This window comes from Aedes albopictus, chromosome 3 (genome assembly GCF_035046485.1).
Source record: "Aedes albopictus strain Foshan chromosome 3, AalbF5, whole genome shotgun sequence".
In the NCBI taxonomy this organism is placed as follows: Eukaryota; Metazoa; Arthropoda; class Insecta; order Diptera; family Culicidae; genus Aedes; species Aedes albopictus.
Genome location: NC_085138.1, coordinates 445,142,528 through 445,166,389, shown reverse-complemented (window position 1 = coordinate 445,166,389; position 23,862 = coordinate 445,142,528). Strand labels below are relative to the sequence as shown.

Genomic DNA, 23,862 nt, shown 5'->3' with positions numbered 1-23,862 from the left:
AAAAATTGGTATTAATGATACGGGGCCCGTAGAATGTGTCCACAGAATTTTACATTCTTTTTTCGATCTGTGTACTAGTAATTTAAGGACAGACTTGTTAGAATCCCAGTATGGCCGCCACAATGGCCGACTTTGGCACCTACTCACGATTTTGAGGGCACAAATCTCTTCGTTAGCAAAACCAGCGCATCTGATCTTCTTATTTTAAGCTTATTACAAGTGAGCAAGAACAGAATAATGATATGCACTGTTGTTTGAAGCTTGCTTCTTGAGATTCGTGCGTCTGAAGTTCTGATGCACTGTTGAAGCGGAATTTCAAGACGTTTGTCCTTAACATTATTGTCAATTTATGCAAAAGGCGATCTAACTCAATTTGGCCAAAATAGACAACTGAACTGCTCGAGAAAAGCTGAAATCAAATATGCTTCTTGCTCTTTTTCTATCGGTTCCGCATTAACCTTTTGGAGATGAGTTGAGTTGTTGTCCCACAACAACGCTGGCCTCGTACACGCTTATAATGCTCCGTTTCATCGACAGAGACAAATATAACTCATATATGTACAAAATATGTACAACCGTCTCAAGCGGTTTAACAACAAACCATGCGTCTCCATTCGCCAGTTAAAGTGGGTGAAAAGCTTATGAAAATGAACATCAATGACCTTTTTTGCTACCAGATTTCAACGAAGCGTGACCACAAATTAGCATAATATCATACATCATACGTTACACGTCATCAGTTTTGATGCTTTCCGTCTTATACTGCGTCATCATTGATTTGATTAACATATCCTCAAAATATACCTATTTAGCCGGCTTCGCCACATTGGACAAGTGACAAGCCAAACATAGCGCAAGCAGCTCATGGATGACATTATCAATCATGTTTGCTCGTCAACGCAACTGTGCAGAATTGATGAGCTTAATCACATCGACCATCAAAGTAGGCCGCTGCTCATTCAATTTGAAAACAGACAAGTCATGGCTAGCTGTTCCTCTCTCTCCACGGGAGGCTGTATTCGCTGGGATAATACACCATCAAAACGTGGCTGCGCTCCATGACTTGCTGTAATCCCCGTCTCTATATGTGAGCGAGCAGATAAGTAGTTCAATAAACGTTATAACTTGTTGCTCCAGTTCGACAGAAACACTAAACCAAAGTGATCAGCTTTTTAGTTAATAATTTTTCCCCATCCTCTCCGACGTCTTTTGCGGTTTACTGTGCTGTACACTGCTAACCACGACCACCACCTTTGAACACCCATCCCGTGTCCTAACCGAACGGCATCAGGTTTTGACTCTTTTCCGACCGAGCCACAAAAGGTAGTTAAATGTGACGCTTACCTACTGCTGGCTGGCTGTACGGTTCCCGTTCTGCTCGTTGCCTACTCTGTGTGACTGTGACATACGAGTAGTATGGAAGTTGTTAGCTTCGCCGACCGAATGATAGCGCTAGGTACCTACCTATCGGTTCCCGGTTTTCCCATGACCTGTGCTGCGCTGCTTGGCGGCACATATGTAAGGTTACATCTACACTAAACACACATATAATGTATGTTTGTTCAATAAAAACGCTTTTCATGCTCCGGATACGGGGTTTTGTTTCGCTGTATCTTTCCGGGTGTTCAGGATCAGGGACTCCGCGCGCTCGCCGCGCACTCCATGCAGTAAGTCGGTGTCTATTTAGAGGTGTAGATAGTAGACAGAGGGTCACGATGAGCAGTAGCTAGCGGTGCGCCGGGAAACTATCCAGTGGACCGACCGTTCAGGAAGATATGAAGATGTATGACATGGTGCTCGTCCGATTTGCTGTTTCCTCGAGGCACGGTGTGCACATGTTCGACCGATGCGATGCGATGGCACGGTGGTTCGTTCGCTCAAGCAGGAGAGAGAAAAAAGTTTTCAGCTGCTATGGGTTTCCTACATTTCTCTTCGTTTTTTTTGCTCGGTCTTTCCTGCTGCACTGTTATTTTGTTTCTGCTGTATAAATGTTTAAATGCATACAAAAAGTTTCGAGTGTCCTGCACATTTCTGCTTATTTTGAGAGTAGTATACAAAAAGTGTTTAGTGTCTGTTAGTAAGTTGTAGCAAATGTTTACAGAGTAAGTGGGAGGGGGAGGTGGATTTTTTGTGCTCCCGTAGGAAAGAGCTGCCTCTTCTCCCGTGGGCTAGGTTCTCATCATTGTCGGTTGTCTCATTTGTTGTACGTCATTGTTGGACATTGTCTAACGATTTATGCTCGCTCCAGTTCTTTCGATAATAGTTATAATAATCATAAAACGGTGACACGTCGTCGTTTCGGCTCAAATCGGTTCATCATCAACAGTCGGATTGTTTAATTTTACGGGTCACTATTCTACAGTCTATGACGAGCACTTGCTGCTGTTTCACCTAACTTCCGTTTCCGCTGCTGCTGCTACTGCTGGTACCTGCTACTTGCTGCTACGCGGACGTTCAAGAAGTCTTCTTATCCCCGCTAGTCGTCGGCCCCGCCGCCGACCCCGTCGTCGACAAATTCGCATTGTTGACGTCCTCGTTATTGTTGGCACTTGATTCATAACCTGCGACTAGCGTTTCGATTATGAATTTGATAGTCAGCTTGTAAATTCCTTCGACGTTTTGCGTGTATCGATCTCCCAGCGTGTTCGATACCGCCGACAGAAAGGGTTCCTCTATTCTCTGCAAAGGGATAAGAAAAAGACAGATAATATCGTTACAATATGTTAATGCGAGTGATTTATCTTCGATGTGGATCGACGACATGATTTGGGATGATACACGGCATGAGATGGCGCTCCATGGGCGGGAAATTCCCAAATTCCCAGGAGAGCTTCCCGCTCGTAATTTATTTATCGATTCTTGCTGCTTGATTGTGCAGAAAAATGACAACCATAAAGCACAGACAAACAGACGTAACACTCTGATAATTCCCATCGTACACCGATTTAACGGTCAATTTGAAAATTTGATAGTTGGCCAACTTACCACCCGTAGCGCTCGCATCGTTTTTGTTCGAGTTTGACGTTTTCCCACTACCGCCACCTAGTTTATAGTCGGCCAAACTCAGTCCTTTTAGCATTGGGCGAATGTGTTTCCGTGACTATAATTTGAATCGGAAATTGTTCGAAGTGTTACGTCTGTTTGTCTGTGCATAAAGGTTCCTGAAAGCAAGGTTGCAACCATTCATTTGCAAAGATTTACATTCATTTGGTATTATCTCAGTTCAGAAGCATGCTATCGAAAAACAATGTATGGATGAATTTAACCTTGTAGTTTTATCTGAAAGTTTGCCGAATAACATTGGGGTCGCACACGCATACCAAAGTCGTGAGCGAGCTGTGAAGGCAACTCTCCACAGCGTGAATGTAATTTACATTCATCACGTGGAGAGTTGCCTTCACAGCTCGCTCACGACTTTGGTATACGTTTGCGACCCCAATGATATTCGGCAAACTTTCAGATAAAACTACAAGGTTAAATTCATCCATACATTGTTTTTCGATAGCATGCTTCTGAACTGAGATAATAGCAAATGAATATAAATCTTTGCAAATGAATGGTTGCAACCTTGCCTGAAAGTCTTGGAAATCTCATATCAATCAATATCTCTTGAGACTATTAAACGGATTGACCTTATAAATTTCAAAATGACTTTTTTTATCTACCGAAACTGGTGATAACATGAACACCCCCAGCGTTAGTTGTCGTTTCCAATAGAATTATGACAAAATCCTCTTTTGGATTTTTTAAGAATTCTCAGAATATATTTCCGTTGAAAATATTGCATGGTAAATATTTTAGACGGAAATATATTCTAAAAATGAACAATGAGCTCGCTGCACTTTACGGCGAACCCAGCATCCAGACGGTGGCCAAAGCCGGAAGGATACGGTGGGCAGGGCATGTTGCAAGAATGCCGCACAACAACCCTGCAAAGCTTGTGTTTGCAACTGATCCGGTTGGTACAAGAAGGCGTGGAGCGCAGAGAGCACGATGGGCGGACCAGGTGGAGCGTGACTTGGCGAGCATCGGGGATGGAGAGCGGCAGCCACGAACCGTGTATTATGGAGAAATATTGTTGATTCAGTTTTATCTTGAATTTGATGTAATACTAAATAAATTGAAATGAATATTCTAAAACAAAACTTGAAAAACCTATGCGTGTAATATGTGATTTTTTACATCTGGCGTTCTTCAATACCGAATTAGTTTTATCGCATCTGGCCTTTTTGTTCTGTGATTATAAAGAGGCCGACCTTGCCCAGTTTTGGTAGTGGTTACGGTAATGACATCTCAGATCAATTTTCAGCATAAAAGTACATCAACGATAAAACTTTACGAACTTAATGGTACAGCCAAAATGGCCTTATCACAATAACCTTACTTTCGCAAGGAGAATATCTATCTAGGAAACCTTTTGAATCCGATTTTTGTTACTTTCGGTAAAATGAAATGGAAACCTCGCATGACATGCCTCGAGCATGTGTGCTTGTCAAAGACGCAATTATCTCCCCATTAGGAAATACGTCTATTGCAAAGCGTTCATGATTAACAAAAAAATTAATCATGATTAATCATTGATGATTAAAATTCCTATTTCTGTGATAATTGATTACGATTATGATTAATTTGATTTTAGGATGATTAGTGATAATGATTTGATCTTATATGTGATTAGTGGTGATCAATTTATGATTTATCATGATTAATCAATCACAAACAAACAAAACTGGAAGTGATTAATGACTAACTAGATCTGAGTTTTTTTTTTAAATATATTTGGATCAAAAAAGTAAAGCTAAATTTCCTGTTCCCAAGTATAGCGCTCAAGTAGAATTCCTTCTTTTTCCGCAAGTACTTTTGGCAACTGGTCTAGTATTGGGGGGAAGCGTTACTTTTCTTCACGGAATAAGGCAATCCATGACGACTTTTCGCGATGGGGGTGACAGCCAAAAATGTAAACACAGTGTGAGTACTACTTAACAAAGTTTCGTCAAGTGTCGTCGGTGCTTAACAAATTTCTTTGTGCTCAACTGTCACCCCGATCATCGGATGTCAAAAATACATGGTAAACAAAAAAAATCAGCTGATCGCATCTGTCTCATGGATTGCCTTATAATTGAGCGGACTATTTTCCGCGATAAAAAGTGACAGCTCCATTTGAATTGCACGGAAGACGTTACCGGTGTTACACTTTTCTTGTCGTCTGCGAACTGGTAAATAAATGTTGAAGCGGAACCATTACTTGTCCTATCTTTTTGTACAGTACGTACGAAGAATAAACTCAAGGGGTTTCCAACAAGTTAATTAGTGACAAGTAATCAATGATTACTTTTGATTTCTCTGAGTAATCATGATAATCACAAGTAATCATGGTAATCAGAAGTAATTATTAGTAATCCGAGGTAATCAATGGTAATCAGATGTAATCAATGATAATCCATGGTAATCAAAAGTAATCAAAATAATCACAAGTAATCATGGTAATCAGAAGTAATCATTAGTAATCCGAGGTAATCAATGGTAATCAGATGTAATCAATGATAATCCATGGTAATCAAAAGTAATCAAGGTAATCACAAGTAATCATGGTAATCAGAAGTAATCATGGTAATCAGAAGTAATCATTAGTAATCCGAGGTAATCAATGGTAATCAGATGTAATCAATGATAATCCATGGTAATCAAAAGTAATCAAGGTAATCACAAGTAATCATGGTAATCAGATTAATTACAAGTAATCACGAGTAATTAATTGTAATCTTACGACAACCGCAGGTAATCATGAGTAATCAAGAGTAATCTTGATAATCAAAAAATAATCATGGTAATCAGAGTAATCACAAGTAATCATGAGCAATCACGAGTAATCACGGGTAATCAATTGTAATCATATGGTAATCACAGGTAATCATGAGTAATCACCAGTAATTTTGGTATTCAAAAAATAATCATGGTAATCAGAGTAATCACAAGTAATCACAAGTAATCACGGGTAATCAATTGTAATCATATGGTAATCACAGGTAATCATGAGTAATCAGCAGTAATCTAGGTAATCAAAAAATAATCATGGTAATCAGAGTAATCACAAGTAATCACGAGTAATCACGAGTAATCATGAGTAATCACGGGTAATCAATTGTAATCATATGGTAATCACAGGTAATCATGAGTAATCAACAGTAATCTAGGTAATCAAAAATAATCATAGTAATCATGGTAATCAGTGAGTAATCAGAGTATTTTTTTCGGTAGTGACAAGTAATCAGTTTTGTTGGAAACCCCTTGAATAAACTAGCCTGTATAAGAGATTTATGAAAAAAGGAATTACAAATTATATTACACTGGAACCTCTTTTTATGCCATTGGCTGGGGGCGCATAAATTGAAACGGGCATAAAAAAAGGAAAATTTGTACATGAATTAAGTCACGGCTTTTATGAAGGAATGTCGTTCGCTTGCTCTTGGGCATTTCAGATGGCGCCAAGAGGATTCCCAGGAAGTTCCCAGAAAGCCCAACGAAATGGGGTTCCAAGGGTCTTCAAGAGCGTTTCAGGGGATTTCAGAGACATTCCAGAGATATTTCAGAGAGTTTCAGGAAAGTTCCAAGAGGTTTAAGTTTTTTTTTTAAATTTCAAAATGATAATGATGATTTCAAGGGCAATTCAATGGGAATATGGAGTTTTCAGGGGCGTTTTGCGGCATTTCAGGTAGGGTCATATCAGAGGAAAATAAAGAACATTATATGGCTGCAGTGGCTTTCCAATGGATTATGGGGATTTCAGGGGCATTTCCATGCGATTATAGAGGTTTAAGGGACGCTTCAGGGCATTTCCGGGACGTTTCAACGGTTTTTTGGGAAGAGGTATTTGAAAATCCTCTGAAACTTCCTGGAACACGTCTGGAATCCCCCTAGAACCCTCACGGACCCCAAATATCTCAAGTAATAATTTTGATTTCATCGAAGTTTTTTAGCGATTCAAAAACCCTAACAATAAAACTATTGATGACGACTTGAAAGTCTTCTCGAGCTCTTATATGCCTCCCAAGGCCCACGTTTTGGCTAGTTGGCCCAATCTTATTATGATCTATAGGACTTCGTGTGCATACCGGCTTAGGATTTCCAATTGTATCATAGTTTTATCGTATCCCCGATACAACCTTCTAAATAAAATCATCTTCTAACTTGTCAAATACTTGTTTTGTTTATTTTTCACTATCAATGTTCGATCGTCGGAATAAATTATGCTTGGTTGTTTATCCAGCCATTAATTGGAAAGATGCCGACATGAAATTCAGGTTTGTTTTCTATTTATTACGTGTCAGGAGACATGCCACGGGAAATTTGTGGTGAATGTAACTGTGATAATGACAAAAATAAGTGCGCTACACAAACTGTGCATTAAATGGATGGTTAATGCATTTAATTTACTCGGTGGAATTGGGTACAGAAAAGGTTTTTTTAATACATAGTGGAGTTTCAAAGACAAAATGTAGTTTTTCTGAAAATAAAATGACGGAAACGTTTTGAATCTTAAAGTTTGATCTTAAGCTATACGTGAAATCAAAAAATTGAGTAACGATTTTTCAGTATTTACATAAATTATCCCGCCTATGTGACAGGTTTTTTTTGTGATAAAACTCTGTGTTCCTCATGATTTCTCCAATAGGACTAACCCTCCTAATGTGGTCATAACGGAGCTCATGATAGAACTAACGGTTTTATCACAGCATTTCTTGGTCTATGATACGGCCACGAAATCTTTTGTTGGTTTTGTATATTTGTATACTAAAATATCTCCGAAAACAACTGCAAATGCAAGTTTTATTGAAATGGCATATAATAAGTGATAAGTCCAATTCATGACCACTTGCAAGTCTTTAACTGAAGATGTTTATAGCAGAAGTTATATAATAGTTTTATGGAATGCCAAAGGTGCAAAGTAAAAAACTACCACATAAAACTAATATAGAACAACTAGCTTTTTCACATGCTCGTATAAAACCAGGATAAAACATGAATAAACCTTCATGGCATGCTGATTGTTACTTGGGTTGTTACTTGGGATTTCACCTAAGACTACGAAAACACCGAAAACGCCTATGTACCGCCTCTAAAACCCGCTAAAAATCCTCTGAAGCTTCCTGAAATGCCTCAAAATTCTTCCTAAAATGCCCATGGGCCACATGTAACGCACCCGAGATCATCCGAAACCATCAAAAGCTTACCATCAAACCATCAAAAGCCTCCAAAACCTGTCGAAAATCCACTGAAACTTCCTGAAATGCCCCAGAAAATGCCCCTAAAACCTGCTCCGAAAATCAATGTCCCCGGCCTGACCTCCAGGTACCTTTCTGAAACCACTTTTGTATCCCTTGAAACCCCTCTAAGGCCTCTTAAAACGCCCTCGAGATTCCCTGAATCGCCCATAAAAGCTCCTAGAGCCCTCCTGAAATGCTCCTGAGATCTTAAGGTACCCCCTGAAACCTCCTGAATCCCTTGAAACGTCCCTAGGAACCCCTGGAATCCCTTGTGACCCCCTTAAACGCTCCTAAAACTTATTGGTACAGTGCACACTCTGGAATGTATCTGAAACGTCCCTGAGACCCGCTAGAATTCCTCTGGAACTCTCTGAGCCCCCCTGGAATTCCCCTGAGACATCCTGAAACGCACCTGAGACCCCCTGTAATACTCATGAAAATTACTAGAATCCCTGAGATGATCCTGAAAGCCCCTTAAACGCTCTTGAGATCTCCTGGCACACCCTTGAAACACCCGTGCAATTTCTGGTAACCCGCTGAACCCCGTTTTTAACCCCTGAAACCTCCCTTTGTTCGTCCCTATAAACGCTCTTTGGTCGGCATTGCCGTAGTTACCGTCATTATTACATTTTCTTATGCACAATATTGGTTCTGAGTAGCTCATGCATAAAAAAAATCTGTGTAAAGTATTCAGTATTCAGAACAGTATTCAAACTAATTTAAATTCGATCATATATTTCATATGGTAAATCATTTTTTATGATGAATGATTAATGATTTATTATTTGATTGACTAAATTGCGAAAACAGTGTGATTAAGATTAACGATTAAAGGATATTTTGATATAATGATTTTTGATTAATCTTAAGGTTGAAGGTTTCGTCATTGAAATAATCGTCATCATTGAAAATTTAAAAGCAGTTTTCTCGTTCAAAGTTGATATTCATCATGCTGTCAAACAAGTTTTAGCATAAGTATGGCTCACATTTATATAAAAAAAAACAAAAAAATCGAAAGATGCCAAGTCTTACCTCCTGAATCAGTTGTTACGGACTCCCAAAAGCTACGTTTAAAACTTGAGCGATATCGGTTAAATCTAGAGGAGCGCTCAACAAGCTTGAAGTTTGTATGGAAAAACTTGACCAAATGTAGACAGAAAGCCTAAGTTTTTGAATTTTAGGGCCGTAGGTGGCGCTGTAAGCGCCCAATAATTAAAATATTTGATATTCTTGTAGGTGACTATACGCCAAATAACTTTATCGAAGACCGCAAAGTGATCCGACGCCTGCGAGAAAAAATGATACCCTAGAAAAAATCCTCTGAAACTTCCTGAAAAGCCTCTGAAATCCTGCTAAGACCATATCGGACCGCGTATAACTTACCTGATACCCTCCGAAACCCACAAAAATGCCTTCGTAACGCCTCCGTAATGCCTCTGAATACCACCGAAAATGGTTTGAAACTTATTGAAATGCCTCAAAAACCCGCCTAACACCTCTTCGCGCCTCATGTAACGCGACTGAGATGTTCTTAAACCCACAAAAACTTCTTCGTAATGCCTCTGAATCCCTCCGAAAATGCTCTGAAACATCCTGCCAAGTGCCTCAAAAATCCCCCTTAAACCCCCTTTCGAATCCTACGTAACGCATCTGAAACTCTCCGAAAACCCCAAAAGCGCCTCTGCAACGCCTCTGGAACCAGCCTAAAACTAGGACTTTCTGAAACACCTCCGAAACCCCCTTAAGACCCACTCGGATCCCATGTAACGCACATGAGACCCTTGGAAACCCCCCGAAAACGTACCTGTAACGCCTCCAAAGCCTGTTGAAAATCCTCTGAAACTCTCTGCAATGCTTTCAAAAATCCCCTCAGACCCCCAAAACCCCCCTCCCCCCACAGATCTACTGGTACCCTGCTGGAACCCCTTGGGTCCCCCTGAAACGCCCGGTAACCTTCCTTTGCTCTCCCCTATAGCCGTTGCAATAGTTACCGTCATTATTAAATTTTCTTATGCACAATATAGGTTCTGGGTAGCTTTCTAGGGAGCTTTAGCAGGTATCAATGTCAGACAACTTGGTTTAGTAAATATTTTCCATTTTCCATAAGTGTCTCATTGTGTCCAATATGCCCCTGAAAAATAATCTCCAATAAGCTCGTCAAAAAGCAAGTTGAAAGCTAATAGAAAATAGATTATATTACTGCTCCAATCTTAAAATATGATCGACCCAATTTCCAGCGACACTGCTGTGCTGTCAGTTAAAATTTATTTTCTAGAAAATTTGTCAGCTTTTAGTTAAGCTTACATACAAATGTTTTCGAAAAAGTGTCATGTTCAAAAGTTTCTATGACTTATTATTATCTTTTGAATGAGACCTATGTTCTTGAAATCGGACGTAAATTGGCGAAGATATGCGCCAAATAAGTGCAGAATAAATAACCTGATTTTCGGTAAAAAAGAGATAACAAGTGAGCATTTTGACCAAACAACCATATTATTTCAAACTAATAAAATCAAAAAATGTTTCTCTGTAAAATTACTAATAAAAACGAAGAGTTTTGCATCTTTGATATCACAGCGCAACATTTTTTTTGTCTCAACAGCAAACTTATGTGTCTCTGACATATTTTGGGCCGCTGAATCCAAATCCGGGCTCAGATTTGCTCCAGCACGTCACAATTTTGAGCTATACTTCAGTTTATAGGGCAAAATATGCGATTTTGGGCTTTTTTGACTGCATGCCATTAAGCATGGAAATATATTTTTTAAGCAACCAAAGGATAAATTGGCAAATTAACATCTTAATAAACGACTCATACAAAATATTTCGTTTAACCAAATCAAATTCGATAGATTTAAGCATTTTATGTCAGTATGTAAACTTGCATGCAACTTTCGGAGGGTCACTTGTATGGGAAATATCGTACATAACATAAATCGCTCAAAACCATCAAATTCGATTTGGTATAATGAAATATTTTGCATGAGTCGTTAATTTAGATGTTAATTGACCTTTGATTGGTTAAAAAAATATTTCCATGCTTAATGGCATGGAGTCAAAAAAGCCCAAAATCGCATATTTTGCCCTAAAAACTGAGGTATAGCTCAAAATTGTGACGTGCTGGAGTAAATCTGAATCCGGATTCGGATTCAGCGGCACAAAATCTGCCAGAGACACATAAGTTTGCTCTTGAGACAGACCAAAGGTCAATTTTTGTTACGCTGTGTACTGCCGTTCTACACATAGTTGTCCCATGTTATATGGGATTTCCATATAACATGGGACAATCGGGTGTAGAACGGCAGTGTATGTGTAGCAACCAAGACTAGAACGATGTAGCTGTCACTGCTGAACTCAGCCAAATATCAACGGTGTAAGAAGTTCTTGTAGACCGTAACAACTATTGGCTTTGACGGAACCAAAAATGCACTCACTCCAATGGGAAATCCCATTTGTATCTGTCACCAATAGAGTTAGTAAACTATAGAGGACGAATGTCGCTGCTGTTCCCTTTGTTCTCGTTCGCAAACATCCCGGGTATCTATCTGTCAAACTGCATACTTTTTCGCTCTGACACTCATATCCCTCCCTATCTTCGCCAGCAAGAGATATTGCGGCGGCGACGCCAGCGACATTCTCCCTCTATAGTTTATTACCTCTATTCTGTCACCGTGTGCGACAAGAAGTATAAACAAACGTGTTTTGTATCTTTTTTTCTCACGTTTGTCATATGACTCCCGCTAGGCGGCAGCACACTGTGGGATCATTCTGAAAAAAAAGACGATCAAAACCTCTAAGAGCCGTTAAATGACATTTTAGCATATAGGTGTCTTTGGAAGATATGTTCAGAAAAATCTTCTCTATTTTTATGCATTTTCACTGTATGGTAAAACTGTAGGGTGAACCCGAGCAAAAAAATATTTTTTCAAATCTGGAGCTCGATTTGAATAGGTCGTATGTGCTTTTGTCGATATAAAATTCGATCAGTTTATTTTAGTCATTGTAGCAATATTGCAGATGTTTTGCAAACTTTTAATGATGGAACAAAAAGCCTGTTTTGTGAGGATTCTGCTGTATGTATCAACTTTGCTCAATTTCAACGGTTTCCGCTATAATAAGCGAATCCAACTGATCGAATTTTTAATCGACAAAAGCACATACGACCTATTCAAATCGAGCTCCAGAAATTAATTTTTTAGAGAGTAGATGCCTTCAGCAAAGCTGTAGAACAAATAATTTCAAGTAACTTTGCTGAAGACATCATATAGCTTGGACTTCATTTTTAGGGAGAAAATATGAATGTTTAAAAAACAACCTCAACATCAGTTTTTTGAACTTTTCAATGATTATATCGTAAAATTTCAACGTGATATGTTCTACAAGTTTGTAGGTACTACTGGAATACACTATCTTGCCGAAGACACCAACTCTGTAAAATTGAAAATTGCTCCAGTAAACATTTTTTTTGAAATTTTTTCACTATTTTCACTATTGAATATTTTTTGAATAGGCACTTTTTGGCAGCCGTGCTATCAAAATTTCAATGCCTTATCATGTCCAGAATAGACCAAAAGTAACTTAACAATCGGGTCTGATAAGGCACTTTGATTTCTAATGCTATTTTATTAGTCATTTTTCAAAGAAAATATTCACAATTTTCATACAAATCATTTAATACAAACTGAAATCTCACGAAAACTTTTCGTCATTAATATTTGTTAATCCAAATAGTATTCTTGTTGAAATAGCCTACATTTCTAACACTGTGATTGACTTTACATTGAATACCCGACAAAAAATATCACTTTTTTAATTTTTAGATAAGTTAAAAACTCACTATTGAATATTTTTTGAGTAGGCACTTTTTGGCAGCCGTGCTGTCAAAATTTCTATGGTTCATTATGTCCAGAATAGACTAAAATTGACTTAACAATCGGGTCTGATAAGGCACTTTAATCTGAAGCTATTTTAATAATAATTTTCAAAGAAAATATTCACAAATCCCATACAACCTTTCGATATTATTTTTAGCTCATCCAAGTAGTAATTCTGAATAAAAAAAAACAAGTTAAATAAATGTAGACTATTTCAACTGTCAGTGTAATTTATTTTTAACTACAAATTTTGAAAGAGGGAAAAGCCTCTTTGAATGATTTCCTCATCTACGAAATCTTTCTCAAAAAGGCACAAATTATCTTTTCAAAAAATCGTTATATATAATATAAACTTAAAACTAAAGGGTCCTCCGGAAAAGTATTCATAGTCGAGCCGTGATCTTGATGCGGATTTGTCAAGGGATGAACCAAGGTAATATGACGAAGGAATTTTGAACATCAAGGACAGGAATCGACCTAACGGACGCAGTTCTTGAAAACTGGAAAAAATAAATTTTAAAGAGTATCAAACAGCATAACCAATTTTAATAAAATATCTGTGAAGAATTTTCATCATGACGTAAGATTTACAACCTAGAATATCTAGAATAATCTCTAGCCAGTATCTGGGCTATTTCAATGTGATGTAACAATGTTTCACTTGTTTTATTTTATTTTTTTATTTTCAACACAAAACTTGTAGAGGCATTTATATATTTTCGCCTTTTTAGTTTTTCAACCGAAGTTATAATGTTAACATAGCAAATGAAAAAAAAATGTTATCATTGCTTTAGTTCATTAATTAATGTATGTATTTTAACATAAACAAATGATTTGGGAATTACAATAAAAAATTAGATAAAAAACACAGTTATTAATTGGTATTAAAAACTCATCTAAAAATTTAAAAAGCGATATTTTTTGTCGTATATTCAATGTAAAGTCAACCACAGTGTTGGAAATGTAGACTTTTTCAACAAGAGTACTATTTGGATTAACAAATTTTCGTGAGTTTTCAGTTTGTATTAATTGATTTGTATGAAATTTGTGAATATTTTCTTCGAAAAATGACTATTAAAACAGCATCAGAAATCAAAGTGCCTTATCAGACCCGATTGTTAAGTCACTTTTGGTCTATTCTGGACATGAGAAAGCATTGAAATTTTGATAGCACGGCTGCCAAAAAGTGCCTATTCAAAAAATATTCAATAGTGAAAATAGTGAAAAAATATTAAAAAAATTGGTTTATTGGAGCAATTTTCAATTTTACAGAGTTGGTGTCTTCGGCAAGATAGTGTATTCCAGTAGTACCTACAAACTTGTAGAACATATCACGTTGAAATTTTACGATATAATCATGGAAAAGTTCAAAAAACTGATTTTGAGGTTGTTTTTTAAACATTCATATTTTCTCCCAAAATATAAAGTCCAAACTATATGGTGTCTTCAACAAAGATACTTGAAATTACTTGTTCTACCACTTTGCTGAAGACATCTACCCTCTAAAAAAATATTTTGAAAACATATTTTTTTGCTCGGGTTCACCCTACAGTTTTACCATACAGTGAATATGCATAAAAATAGAGACAATATTTCTGAACACATCTTCCAAAGACACCTATATGCTAAAATGTCATCTAACGACTCTTAGAGGTTTTGATCGTCTTTTTTCAGAATGATCCCACTGTGCAGCAGTGCAACGCCGTCAAGGCCTATGAAGCATCGATGCCCAACATGAAAGAAAAGAAGATGTGGTAGTTTAGATGCCATCGAGTAGGCGGTGTGGTTGTGATGGATCATATTATACAAGCTGTCATCAAGAATGGATGTGAAAACTCCACAGGTTTGATATGTTTTAGTATTTTTGACAGAGTAGAGCACCCAGAAATCGCCCACACCCCAGTTTTCGCCTTCTTACTGGATTTTAGGATCTTAGGAATAGGTTAAAAGAGACCCATGCTCAACTGAGCTCAAACTATGTGTGAAATTATTAGAGGTGCCAAAAATCAAAGTGCGCAAAAAATGTATAAAATGCTACACGTACATTATTGCTAATTTAGAGAAAACTTTCCGTTTTACGGTAGAACGAAAAGCTACCGCAGCTGTCAGACTACTGATTTTCACTGAGGTATCATCGATCTACCCTAGCGATGCCTTGGATAGCCTTGGATACGACGCCGATGATCATTGTTTGTTGTTGGTTTTCAGTTCAATTCACCTTGCAAGCATACTTTGATTTGGCCTTCAGTTTCAATGATAGGATGATTTTCATGCCTGCGGTAGGACTTTGACAGCTGCGGTAGAACTCGGCGGCTACCGCAGGGTGGAAATTTTTCTAAAAATCCGCAATATATGTTCACGTACATTATATCAAATACTATCTAAATTGAGTAATACAAAGCTACATAGTTCGAACTTTTGTGGTTTAAAACATTAAATTCGAAAAAAAATCGGAAGGCGAGAACTGGTAATCAATCGCAGCAATCGCCCTGGGCGAACTATCATATACATAATGTTATCGTTTTTCACGCGACGCCAGATTTCGACCCGCCTGTGCCAATTTTCTGAAAAAGGTTGTTTTTTTCAACTTAAATGGTGAGTATACTCAAAATTTAATCACAATAAACATTCATCTACGCTTTAAACCAGGAATCCGAACCAAGTAAGAAATATCGTACATCGTACTTTGCGGATGCAATCGCCGCTGCTGTTCGAAAAGTTCGGAGTAAAGAGATGGGCGTGAATAAAGCAGCTAAGCATTACGGCGTTCCGAGGTCAACTATCCGGTCCCGTCTGAAAATGAAAGATCGTGCAGTGTATCGGTCTGGGCCAATGTCGGTATTAACCTTCACGTACCCGACCCCTAACATCTCATTTTCAAAATGCTGGCATTTCGTCAATTTTCATCCCATTTTTTTTGAAGTTACCCTCTATCGATCATAAATTAGTGCACGTTTATTACAACGAAGTGGCCATGCAATATCCGGAACCATTCCGGATATATTCCGGATGTTACTGGGGTCAGGGAGGGTGCCGAAATGACTAAAAATGATTATTTCGTGTGGTGTTGTGTTTGAACCATCGATTTTCAGCGGAATTTTCATTGCGAACAATAAAACACAACTGCGATAATCAGATTTGAATAAGGTGATCCATCCGGATCACCGTGACAGGTTTCGCGGGGGCCTCATTTGGGACACTTCTGGTTTTCATCCAAAACATGTCGTGCGACATATCAAACTTCCCCAAGTCACCATGACGCTGTATATGGAGAAATCATTTAGCTTTATAGTGTATTATATGACATGCGATTTAAAGTTGTTTTGTCATATAGGTACCATCAAAGTACGTTTAAAGTTGAAAGTGGCGCTACTATTGTTGATTTAGAGCAAGCTTTACTGTGATAATTGCTAAAGTATATAAAATGCTTGTACCATACAGCTAATGCAATGAAATCGTATGGAATGCATACGTAAGGCACCATGTCAACAAAAGAAAAAAAGTTTTTTTTTTTATTTTTCTATCTATTTTTATCTTCTCATAGCTATTCCGATACTCTCGCTCTGACGTTTTTTATTCTAACTCGGACGCGTTAACGCCGTGTGCTATGATTGCCATATATTTAGCACCTGGAAAAATGTGCAACATTAAATAACATATACTCAGCTCGTGCCTTGTTGAGTTCAGTTTTCAGCAGCTCTAAAAAGTTATGCTGGGGTTTTAATGCCATCGGTTATCTTACTCTCTCAAATTCATCCTATTTTGAATCCAGCGATTACAGAGCCCTTTGATTCCACAAACGAAGATAATATAAAGATATAAATTCGTTTGTGTTGATCCTGTTCTTTTTGTTTTCATACATGCTCACTTCAACAAAAAAATAAATAAATAAATAAGAAACAAATCAAACAGCGCTTTAATCCTCGCTTTAATCTTTTCTTTTATGAAATCAGGGCACTATGTTAAATAAGGAAACCAATAAATACCCCATATAATTTTTGTTCTCTCAGCATCTGATATGAAGACAATCCCTACCAGAAACCAAATTTTCACACAGCAACATCTGAGCATGATAATCAAATTGCTACGCAGCAATCCATGAAAATTTGGATTTGTTTTCCTTCTCTTTTGAATTGTTCCGTTTCTAAAAATGTTTTACAGTTTATTTCAAACTGAGGATTTTTTTCTTTTTACAACGATGGAAGCTTTAATAAAGGCATATATCCAGCTTTTTACGCTTGATGAGGGGTGATTCATTTTTGACAGATCTTGCCGACAGCCCATGCAGCAACACAGTAGCCGAGAATTTCAGTTCATTGCTCCTGAGTTGTCAAACATTTTCAACTAGTAGTAACATTTGTTATGATTCAAAATTTATTTATTTTTAGATTTGTCCGCCACCTTCAGCTATAGAACTAGTTGTAGAACTAGCTGTAGAACTAGTTGACACCGAGAAACCGTAATCAGCATTTGTTACACCCGCTCAGCCCCAAGGACCACCCACCCGCATAGGGTCGAATCTTTCCACCGAGGCTTCGTAAGAAAGGAGATACCAATGAATTGCGATTGACGGGTTTTATGAGGAGATTCCGGAGATTCCTATCGTCTATTCAGCTCTATCTATGCCCTACTACAACCGTGTTGGTCTGCCGCCGGAACGTCTTAACCTTTATTTGGCTCTCGTGGAGTGATTTCACAGGCAGGAGTAACACAGGGGACTCTCAGCTGTCTGACGTAGTCTGCCTGGCACGATTTGTTCATCCTGATCACTATGCGGACCCGGAACAACTTCGTTTCCCAATCGACCAGGTTCCCTTCCAAAACCTGGAAGTTCCCTTAGTTTCCATCCGAAGCTATGGATATAACCCTTTTTCTCACCAAATTGTGGTTCGTGTGGGTGTGGATGAGTCTCCGAATCCAACTGAGGCAAGTCTCAAGAGTGTTTCACCACGCCGTCCGTATAGGACTGCTTCAAGAATTCCCACCGAGGATTGTTCCAGGAATTCGTAACCGTAACCGTAACCGTAATCCCCCCAGGGGAATTTGCTGGGAATTTTTGGAGAACTCCTCCGTGGCTCTTCCTGGAGTAATCACCGGTGGGCATTCCTGGAGGAATCTTAAGTAAGAATTTCTGGAAGAATTCGCGAAGGGAACTCTTGGAGGACATACGCATAAGTACAGCGCATTTGGCCCCTCAGCCCCAATGTCGTGAGCGTTTGTTATGAACTACAGCCAGTGTGCACGACTTTGGAGTTGAGGGGGTTGGGGGGGGGGGGGGGGGGGTGAATCGCTGTAGTTACGTGCATGCTGGAGGAATCGAAAATCCTCCGACATTTTCCCTCGGGGAGCTCTACAGTATAGTTCCTTCCGAGAATCCTCTGACAATGTCTCCCACTACCAGTGAACCAAGGATCCTCCAGCAATTCATTTTGGAGAATCTTCCTGGAAATGGATCATGAATTACTTCTGGGGAATCTTTGAGCAATTTATTTCGGACAATCCTGCATGAAATCCATTCGAGAATCAGTTGTCGATTTTTTCCGGAGCAATTCCTTCGATGTTTGTTGTGCTGGTAACAATGGTAACACCATATGAAAATATTTGACAAATGTGGAGCAGTGAACTGAAATTTTGGGTGACTGTGATGCTGCAAGGGCTGTCGGCAAGAACCGTCAAAAATGAATCACCCCTCAACACAGCGTAAAAAGCTGGATAAAGTAATAAATGCTTGCATTATTGATTGTCACACACTTAATTTTTTTCGCTGAATCTCGGCAATTTTTCTTGCTTTTTACCGAGATTGGCACCGCCGAGCACTCAGCAAACTCGTTTTTCAACGGGATCTCAGCAATCGTGTTGTTTGTTTGCTGAGGTTCAGGAAATATTTTGCCGAAATTCAGCTAACAAACATTATTCTTTACCGAGATTCAGTATATATATTTGCTGAGACACGGCGGTGCCAGCGTTTGCCGAGCTCTTCTTAGTGTGCATAAAGCTTTTAACATGGTAATGCTATGGAGCATTAAACAACAGCCCTAGAGAATTATACCGAACTGTCAAAATCCCAGAATGTTTCAATGCTTTCATAATGTAGATTAAACGCTTCATTACTTGACAGATGTAGAAGAAAAGTTATCTTGCATTAGTTAAACTAGGGTATCGGGATGCTTCGTTGGCGTAGTCCCCTCGTTCAGCCTATCTTAACGTTAACCAAAAACTAAAACAAACACGCATAACTGGAGATCGGAAAAGCTATGCGCCAAACAACTTCAACATTTCGTTTCAATTTTAGCACTTTGGAGCATTAAAATTGAATGAAAATGTCACTTTGTTTAGCTTTTGTAGACGCCATGATTCTTCGGTTTAGTGGGTAGTCTATACATAGGGTCTTGTACCATTTGGGCAGGTGTACCTATTTTGGGCACTTGCTGCTATAACTAAGTCAATTTCTAACCGATTGATTTGAAATTTTGTATAGATTTAGGCACGTAGAGTATCTAACTATGTACAAAAATTCAAATCAATCGGTTTGAAATTGACTTAGTTATAGCGGCAAGTGCCCAAAATAGGTACACCTGCCCAAATGGTACAATACCCTATGATCATAAATGTCATGATTCTGGAATATTTCGAATTGACTTTTCGATAACTGAACATTTAAAGACGCTATTTTGAACTTGTATATTTGTTTTCAACTAACTTGATGATTTTGTGGCTATATCGGTCTCTTTCTACTCATAAGTATAAGGGAGTAGAGATCAAAGTGAATAATGAAATAATAGATATGATAGAATTCGCTAGGTAGCGAACAAGTGTAAAAATTTTATAGATGGTGAAATTAGGCAAGTAGGCCATGTATTGAACGAATACATCGAATGCGTGAAACTTCTGCCGTGCGACCTGTGCTTTTAAACAGATCGGCTTGGTTGGTAGTTCATACCACCTTACCAAGACTGGCAAAAGTTTCAGGCACCCGACTCGATATAGCCACAAAATCATCAAGTTAATTATAGAATACGGTCGATAAATCAGTACATGATTTGTTTTCAACGAAAAATAACTATTTTACAAATTAAATGTGGGCCGAATATTGAGGACATTTTTTTCACTATGTACCCAAATCTTGGCCCATCAGTAAAGTGACGTCAACAACATTACTTGCGCATAAAGCAGAAAGAACGAACAGGAAGAAAGATTTTGTGTGCGGAGATTGTAAAAATATAACACAATAATAGGGTTAATTTGTTTTCGTTACTAAATTAGGAAAGAGCTTTAGTTTAAGTGGTTTATTTATAGTTATTTGAAAATTTGGTCCGAAAATGTAATTTGAAAGCTAGATTGGTGACCAAACAGTGATAATACTTCAGTAGAAATATTAAAAAATGAGAGAATAAGTGGTTCTAGCGCTTGGAAAGCAATAGGCCAACGTTGTATCCACTAATAGGCCAACTTTTGTACCGTAGACCAACGTTGCATTCCATCGCATCGAATGTTTTCAACGTAATTAAGTAATATCTTGAATATTTACGTAAGTTTAAGGTACACCGGGGTAAGTTGAAACGGGTGGGGCAAGGTGAAACACGAAGTTTTGAAATAGATTTCAATACAATTTGAATTTTTTTCTTTCGCCAAAAGATTGTTTGAATCAAAAACTATGTGTTATGGCATTCAAGCTGTTCACTATCATCGGATAACATCATGTTAACCCGCTGTTTCATCTTGCCCCACCCGTTTAAACTTGCCCCGGTGTACCTTACTTCCAGTTGGAGAAATATGCACTGCCTAGAGTGCGTGATAGGGTCAATACATCATTTCTAATGCTATGAATTCACGAGTTATGGTCAAAAATGTCAAGGCGGCTGGCATATTAGGCCAAGCAATGGTACACATACCCTATAATACGATTGAAATAATGTTAAGATATAATGCTTGTGGTTACTTGGATCGGGAGCCAGCCTTCTGATACCTGATACAATAAGGAAGTTATTTTTTTGTCCATCTAGTGAGTTGAAATTTGCAAAAGCAACTCATCTCTTGTTCGTTTTAGGGTGTGAACCATTTCGCTTATTCGTTTAACTTTTAGTTAAAATTTGACACTTGGATAGTTATTTGCCATCGAAAAGTTAAAAAATAACCACGACGGCGGTCCATTTGAAATTTGACAGACGAGTAGTTATTTGGAACAAAATACAGTACGCAGCCGAATCATTGCGAACAAAAAATAACTATTGAACTGTCAGGACTAACCCTGCTCGGGAGTAGGGTTATTTTCAAAATAACTATCGAAGTGTCAAATTTTAACTAAAAGTTAAACGAATAAGCGAAATGGTTCACACCCTTAATTGGTTGTTTATTTGAAATATACTTTCCATGGCAGTATCGAATACCTAGTTGGTCAAGGTAGCACCTACCGTCATCCTCTGGAGAGTCTACTTCGCATTCACTGGACCCTACAAAGACGATTATCGGTTTGTCCTGAATAGACGGACGCCGTTTTCGAACAAAGGAAAGACAAACCCATAAATTGTTGGTACAAATGTGTCTCCAATTGTGCGGAATATCAGACTCCTGAAAGTATTACTGGTGACATAAACTGACTACTGAAGAAAGAGACGAATGATGATTAGCTCGAATGGCTAAATAATTGCCAGGGATGATTCTAATCCCGCACCAAATGGAGGATTCCTGTCAGCGTCAGCGGTGGGGGTGGTCACCGGTCTGTTCAGTCTGCTGGCAGTAGCTTTGTTTCTCGCTCTCGTGGTTGGCCGCGCCGTTATTGTCGTCGGTTGCCATCCGGTCGGTGTGGATCAGTTTCACTCACCCCCCGGGGGAAGGCTCTAATTACCGTCACCTAGGTGAGGGCCGCCGCTACCGTTGCTTTTACTGCGCCGATTATGGGCTTCGCACATCTTCATTATTATTATTTCTATTTCGTGTTATTATTTCTACCGTGGCGTCTGACCGACATAATTCTTCGCGCAGGCTGCCTCACCTTCTTGTTATTAAAAGGTGTGCTGAGTGGTGGTTCGTTTTTGTTTTGTGGTTCCTTTATTAAAACTTTGTTAGAAAAAAAACGCGCAATTTAAGTTTTTTTCCCCAAAACAATGTTGGACTCTTTTTATGAAAGCATATATAGCTTACAGGAAACGGCTGTTCACCATTCATAGAAACGTTGAAGCCTATGAAGTGCATGGGCAAAAACAGAACGCAACTGTACTCGAAATGAATCTTACTTACCTTCCCGTAGCTTTATGCACGGGAACGGTGTGTAAAAGAAGACCCAAGTAAACGGATAGCTGCTACCGGGCGGTCAGTGGCTGTTGTTTTCGCACGCATCTCATCTACCACCACCGCACCGGTCAGGGGCGGACGATTTCCGTTTTATTGCTAGATGCCTTCAGGGGCTACCGTGCAGCTTTATGGCCAAAAGTAAGGTTAGTGCAAGCCTGGAATTGTTTTGTTTGGTAATTGCGTGTTTATGCCCAGGTGTGAGAGCAACCTGTCTACTGTTTGCTATGATTATTTCGCTCCAGGTTTCTACGGCATGGCAAACGAGATGCGGCTCCATGGAAACCCATTTCTTTCTTTCATTCAGACCAGTAGGCGGAAACTAGCCGCTCCCATGGAGACGGATGGTTGTCGATGGTGATCGTTGATGGCTTATGACACGGTTGGTCGAGTTGATTGCTATAATCAATATGAATCAACTTTTGTGTACCAATAGGTATGTTTGCTCTGAACTGATGCTACTAATTATTTACCCAATGGTTCAAGCATCCTGCTGAGCATTCAACTAGTAGAAATATGCAATCTGTTCCGGTGGACATGACACAATCAAACGTTGAAATGGGTACATAGTTGGATGACGAATCGTACCATTTGGGCAGAGGCAAGGGCAGAGGTCCTAGGACAATTTCTAACAGTTACACAACTAGATGATGCACCTATCTTACCATGAACAAAGAAAAGAGTCAATTAGTAGAAAATTGCCTGACTTACAGTGGGAAACGTGCATATCAATCCTTGCCCAAATGGACCCACACTAGACATGTTCACATTTTAGAAAATGTCTCGAAACCCACCGGTCAAGTAAGTATCATAATTCTCATGCTAAAATTAACTTCTGGTCAAATTTTCAGCTTGATTGATAAAGATTTCGATGTGCTTCAAGTCGATTTGTTAATTTCGGGCTTTTCTACACTTTGAAAAATCATAACTATTGAACGGAATACATACAATAATGATTATAGTTCGAAATCAAAGCTTATTATACTCCGCAAAAGTCGTCCATACAAACTTAAACGAATCTTGCAAGTTTTATCAGTAATAAATTGAGTTTTGTTCTACGTGGTACCGAAAATTCTGTTTTCTTGGAGTCAAAATGGCCTGGGAAGCATGGAATCATAAAATTCTCTGAGATGAAATATTCTCAATATTCTGGAGATAATCATATAATATATCCCACGATGATCCCCAATCGAGGTTACCCGGAAGCTTTTTATAATAAATTTTTAAAAATGCTGGAAGCCATGCCACACGCCATCACCCACCGAGGGGGCCAAAAAGCACCACAAAGCGCCTATCGAATGGAAAAAATGAGCACGTTAGCATTGGTTTTTCGTTGTTGATGACGATGACTGTTTTCAAATCGTTCTGATTCATCAATGAAATGTAACAAAAACAATCATTGTTTGGCAAGAAGCTTTTTTGAGATTGAGATTTTT

At 38.6% G+C, this 23,862-nt stretch overlaps 1 protein-coding gene across 6 annotated transcripts in view; it reads right to left on the bottom strand.

Annotated features, from left to right (window-relative positions):
• Positions 1-2,447: 2,447 nt before the first annotated feature.
• LOC109425926 (neuroglobin) overlaps positions 2,448-23,862 on the bottom strand; it is a 170,028-nt gene continuing 148,613 nt past the window's right edge. For all 6 annotated transcript variants that reach the window (XM_062856687.1, XM_062856685.1, XM_062856683.1 and 3 more), the window contains exon 4: positions 2,448-2,679. In XM_062856687.1, the coding sequence (XP_062712671.1) occupies positions 2,455-2,679 (225 nt within the window). In that variant the 3' untranslated portion in view covers positions 2,448-2,454. The remainder of the gene's footprint in view (positions 2,680-23,862) is intronic.